The sequence below is a fragment of the Octodon degus genome, unplaced genomic scaffold (assembly GCF_000260255.1).
Source record: "Octodon degus isolate 3935 unplaced genomic scaffold, OctDeg1.0 scaffold00026, whole genome shotgun sequence".
NCBI lineage: Eukaryota > Metazoa > Chordata > Mammalia > Rodentia > Octodontidae > Octodon > Octodon degus.
In genome coordinates this window covers 11,104,859-11,110,609 of record NW_004524602.1, presented here as the reverse complement: position 1 = coordinate 11,110,609, position 5,751 = coordinate 11,104,859, and the positions used below count along the sequence as shown (strand labels likewise).

Here is a 5,751-nt window from a genome sequence, read left to right as displayed (position 1 = left end):
TGAATAAAATGATTTGCATATGCCTAATAGACTGTATTAACATCACTATTCTAGCTGTGTATCTCATCACACTTGCGCACAATGTTCATGAGCGAAATCTAAGCAGGGTGTAAACATACTTCTCTGCTGTGCACATCTGTGCCTGGGAATAGGAAGCAGGACCTCACTCCTGCTAGGCAAGGATGCTACCCTTCAGCTACATCCCCTGCCCAGTTTGCTTTTGTTTTTCTATGGTCTGATGCATTTTACTATTGAAGACCACCAAGGCCAAACCTCACTAAAAACATGCCCTTGCACGAGCGCAGCTCACTTAGAAGCGCTGGAAGTGGATGGAATCTACCATACGACATAAATGCTGCAAACACCATTTAGCTGCGGTATGAAATCAGTTCTAAAAATCCAGGAACTGCCATTGTCCAAAAAATAATCTGCAGTTGTCACGAGCTTGAATTGCTGAAACTTGTTCACTGAAACACCCTGACTTGCCTTATGTCTCCACATCTATATTACAAATTCACACACAAAGGAAAATATAGCCGCCATCGGCACGTGAATTCTATTTTTCTAGTTGCAGTCATATGCTTAAGGCACTTTTTGATCTCACAGGGAGAAAAAATAATCTAATGTTCAGGACTAAGAGTAACAGGAAATAGCGTGGCTTGCAGGTTAGCTCAGTTGTTTAAAGCGCCTGCTTGGGCAAACTTGGTCAGGGGCAGGGGACCATGGTTTGATCTCCCGCTCCACAAGCCACACCAGAGCCACCCTGAAGGCAGCCTGAGCCAGCCAAAAAACAAAAAAGTAACAGGAAAAAAGAATGTATTTTTTCAATGTTGGAATGCTACATGAACTCCTGTTTTCCTCGCGCAGGGGCCACGCTGATCTCGAGGTCCCTCCGGCGTTAGTGCACGTGCTGCCACAGTCAGCATTCTGCATTTCTTACAAATGCATGTGACTCTCCAATTGCCTGAATCGCCTCAATAAAAATTTAAATGACAAAGATGGTGCACTTCACCTGCTAGACACTGACAAATATCCAGTCACGTTTCAAAACTTCAGGGGGCTGTGCATTTTGACCCGGAGACCAAGGTGAAGTCACTACTGGCCTCGTCTGATTCAGTGTCCAGCACAGGAGAGGGAAAGCTCTCCTCAAGAACCCTCAGAGCAATGCTTAGGCAGATGCAGTGGCCTGTGGGATCCCTGGTGTGCCTGGCGGGGTGCCCCTGGGGCGTGCTGAGAGGGGGATTGAGACTGGGCTTGGTGGTGGGTGCCTGTAATCCCAGCTCTTGGGAAGCTGAACACAGGCAGATCACTATGAGTCTGAGTCAAATCTACACAGTGAGACGCTGTAGACCCTGTACTGAAATACGGAAAAAAAAAAAAAAAAGAACCCTCAAGGCAAAAAATTATTAGGTGGCGGATTCCCTTCCTGGCTGCTGGGCTGCAGCCCCTCCCCTCCTTGAAGGCTGGGGGTGGGGAGGATGGAGACCCAGCCCAGTGGGGGATGAGGCTGGAGACCCAGCACACCCCGGCGGTGGTGTTTCCCCAGGGGTAGGCAGCCAGAGAAGAGAACTTGGGTTTGTTTGCGGTCCCAGATTGTGCTAAGACCACAGATTTTTCAGCGACCTCTCCTGTAGACAGTGAGCAACCTGTACCCGCAGCAGGACTCTCACAGAGCATGCAGGGAACATGCTAACAGCCCAGGTCTCTGAGCCACTTTGCGCTCCAAAGCTAAAGAAGGGCCTCTCCTTCCTGGGAAGCCACTAACTCAACCTCTTTACCAATCGCAGCTGTCACTTGGGCTTGTGAGAAACTGGTCGCAACCCACAGTTTCTTCCCGGCACGCGCCTCCCTTCCAAAGAAGCTGAGAACGATAAAGAGGCGAGCACACTGAAACCAAACCCAGCTAGGAAACAGTGAGAAACAAACAAAGGAAAAACTTCTTAACCAAACGCTATGGCTAGCCCCTGACCAAAGACCCTGATCTCAAATGGCCAAGGTTTACATGAAAAGCGAGCTTTGCATCATCTGATTAAGCACATGCCTTTGTCTTGTGCTCTGCACTTGGCTTTCTGGAAGCAGTGGTGTGAGGAGACCCAGTAAGGGAAATGGGGTCGGAAGGCTGGACTAGCTTCCTCCTTCCACCACGTGCTGGCCATGTGACCTAGGGTGAACCCTAAAACCATCTGGGCCTCGGGGTCCCTAGCCACACAGGAGAACAGAATGCTTCCTGCCGCTAGGAGTTACGAGCTGTGTGTCGGGAGAGGATACACCTAACAGCTGGGGACAGAGGAGGCTGCGGTGTGGTCTGTCCCCTCAGAGCCTCCGTATATCTGTGCACCCAAATCTGCAAAGGATTCACCTCACACTTTAAAATAGGAACACAGCCAGGTGTGGTGGCACATGCCTATAATCCCAGCACTCTGGGAGACTGAGGGAGGAGGATCTGAGTTCAAGCCTAGCCTGGGCAACTTAGCAACTTAGTGAGACCCTGTCTTAAAATTAAATATAATAGAGGCCTGGGGTGGAGCCCAGTGTGAAGGCCTCAGGGTCAATCCAAGTATCATACAAAAAAAAAAAAAAGAGAAAAGAAAATATTTTATCTCAATGAAAAAAAAGTGTTCATTACTGTAGTTGATCAAAAACAGAAGCACAAACACCAAATCTGAAGTTTATCATTGACACAATAATACTCACAGCTATAACCCGGTAACCCCATCCAGTCAAAGCCAAAATCTGCCGGAAAAATACATCAGCTGTTCCACTGACAGGAGGCAGAAATATGAGGGGACATCTGATACTTCTGGGACCAGCATCATACAGCGACCATATTTTACTGTCATCATCATCTACGATAATCTGGAGAGAAAAGACAGGAACAAAATGAACCACCCCACGGACCTGGGTTTGCTGTTTTTCGTTTACATGATAATTTCACCGACCACTTTACTGTGGCTGCCTTACACAATGTTACCTGAGATCACACCAGATTAACTTGCACAATAAACTGGTTGGGTTCCCTTAACTTTCTTACCCAACAGATTCCACAGAACTGCTTTATCAACTTCCTTGGGGTCGCTCCCCTCCCTCTCTCTCTCCCTCCTTCTTTCCCTCCCTCCCTCCCTCTCTCTCCTCTTCCTTCTGTTTTTAGTTGTCCTGCCCAATCTTGATAATAGGAAAAAGTTTGTTTGCCATTAAACAGCAAATGACATCTTATTGTAAAGGGCACCTTATTTCTCCCCACACTTCTAGCTGCCTGTGTGTGTGCACGCGCATGTGCAAGCATGCATTTGTGTGCACACAATGAGTGTATCTGCAGAGTCATGCTCTGGTGGTGCTGGCTCAGCACTGGCTGGAATCAGCAGGGCAAACAGGACAGGCCACCAGATGCCAAGGCTCCAGGCCCAGGAAGAAGCTGGGTAGAGACAACTCCGGCCCAGGGGATATTTTAGGACCGTGATATGGATCGACCCTCTGGGAAGGCGAGGGACACGTGTGCTGTCCCAGGGGAACACTTCAACCTTTCTGCTCCTTGAGGAGTAGACACAAGAAAAAACTGGCTCTATGGGCAGAGAGGGGAGCCAGGCATTCAAAACCTCCCTGATCTTATGATTGTGGACCCTCGAGGGAAAAAAAGGCAAGCAGGGTACACGCAGGAGCCAGGTGCCTGGCAGGTGTCCAGCGGTCTGCAGGGATCAGCGAGGACAGCCATGCGCTGCGCAGCCATCTGCCAATTCAACCAGTATCGATTCACTTTTACCTGCGAAACGCCAAGGCCTCTGGGGGCTTTGCCCTGAGAGCTGTGAGCCGGCAGTGCGAGGGACGCCACAGTGCCACTGCATGTGGAGTGGTGCGCCAGCCAGGGTCACTGCTGGCCCTGGGAGCAGGTGGGGCAAAGTCCAAAGGGTCCGAATGGCTTCCCTTTGGACTTCCTGGGGTTGCAGACGGTGACAGATAGCTCAAGCTTGTGTTTCTGACCTTTGCATTTTGCCTTTTACAGTTCTGCCTTTCAACCTGTCATTCTGTTGTAACTGTGACTAAAGACACAAAACCAAAGAACTCAATGACCTCTGACAGAGCAGACAACGAATCCCAATCTTGTAGTAACAAAATGAGGCTATCAGATCTCTAAAAGCATCTAGGGGATTATTTCAACGTTTCAGGCTGGGAGAAAAGTAACACAAATAGCATGTTCTGAAATAATAGGCTCTGAAAAGTGACACGGAAGTCACGAGTACCTAAATGTGCTTATCGCTGTAACTTTCTCAGCGTTCTCCTAGAGAACACAGGGCTGTATCTGTTTGATAATTTAAAATTGAGCATCACAAAATTATACGCATGACCTGTGGATCAAATCACTGACAGCTAGGCCATCCGCGCTGATCCCTGCAGACCGCTGGATGCCTGCCGGGCACCTGGCTCCTGCGCATCCTGCTTGCCTTTTTTCCCCTTGAGGGTCCACAATCATAAAAAGCACTACATCAAAGAAACTACTACGTGCAAGAATGTCTCGGTGGGGGCTGGGGAGATGGCTCAGTGGGATAAGCGTTTGCCTGGCAAACACAAGGGCCTGAGTTCAATCCCCGGTTCTGAAAAAAAAAAAAAAAAAGAATGTCTGGGTGTTTTGGCTCTAGTGACACAGTCCATTGAAAGGAGCTCATCTCCCGGGTCTGGTGTGTACACCTGTAACCCCAGCTACTCAGGAGGCTGAAGCAGGAGGATCACAAATTTGAGGCCAGCCTGGACAACGTGACCTTGTCTCAAAAATAAATAAATAAGGTTGAGGATGTAGCTCAGCACTCCCTGGCTTCAGTCCCCAGTGTAGCCAACAAAAAAGAAAAAAAAATGTTGATTGTATATGACAACAGAAAAGGGGTAAACTTCATGTTCAGTAATCCAAAGTTCCAATACTGGGAAAAATCTTTACTTTCATATTCTCAGGAGAGACCCTGGTGGTTCACTGGTGAAACTGTCACACTCTTAGTAACTTTTTTTTTTTAAGAACTGGATGAAACATGGGGCCGCACAAAGGCTAGGTCAGTGTTGGACCATTAAACCACACCCCCCGTAACGTTTACCCTTCAAATATCACTAAGGCAAAACGTGTAAGTCACACACAAAAACAATGCAGGATTTTACAAATAAGAAGTATAGCAGGCCGGAGAGATGGCTCAGTAGGATAAGCGCTTGACTGGCAAACTCAAGGATCTGAGTTCAATCCCCGGTTCCGCCAAAAAAAAAAAAAAAAAGAAGAAGTATAGCAAAACTGCACATACCTTTTTAAGGGGAACTGTACTTCTAAACCAGTTATAATCAGGAGAGACTTTAATTTCGCCCATGATTAGCTGAGATGGAGGTTGAGGCTGAAATAAAAGCAAGTGAAGAACTGGTGTTTACATCAGAATTGAACATAAAGACTGGCCCAACTTTACCAATAACACATTAAGACCAAAGAAATGGGCCATTTTACCTTGTCAATATACACTTCAACTACAGAAAACAACTCAGTGAAATACTATAATCAGAGAGCCAAGAAAAAGAATTACTATAACTCCTTTAGTTCCTCTGGAAGAGGAATCTAGTCTAGGAAATTTGAACAAACTACCACGAGTCATATGGTTAACATAAACTAGGAATAGACACAGGAATCATTCCTGAGGCCAGCCTGACTGTCTCCATTACTTGACAGCCAATTGGGATGCCGTCACCTTTTGACATAATCTTAAGAACGCATTTTAGGGCTGGGGAGGAAGC

General features: G+C 47.3%; 1 protein-coding gene across 1 annotated transcript in view; it reads right to left on the bottom strand.

Annotated features, from left to right (window-relative positions):
• The window catches only part of Spg21 (SPG21, maspardin), a 23,681-nt gene extending 18,321 nt beyond the window's left edge, over nt 1–5,360 (bottom strand). The window contains exons 1-2 of the mRNA XM_023712648.1: nt 5,274–5,360; nt 2,627–2,856 (exon numbers count right to left, since the gene is read on the bottom strand). Coding sequence (XP_023568416.1) covers nt 2,627–2,856; nt 5,274–5,336 — 293 coding nt within the window. The 5' untranslated portion in view covers nt 5,337–5,360. The remainder of the gene's footprint in view (nt 1–2,626; nt 2,857–5,273) is intronic.
• Nucleotides 5,361–5,751: the final 391 nt, after the last annotated feature.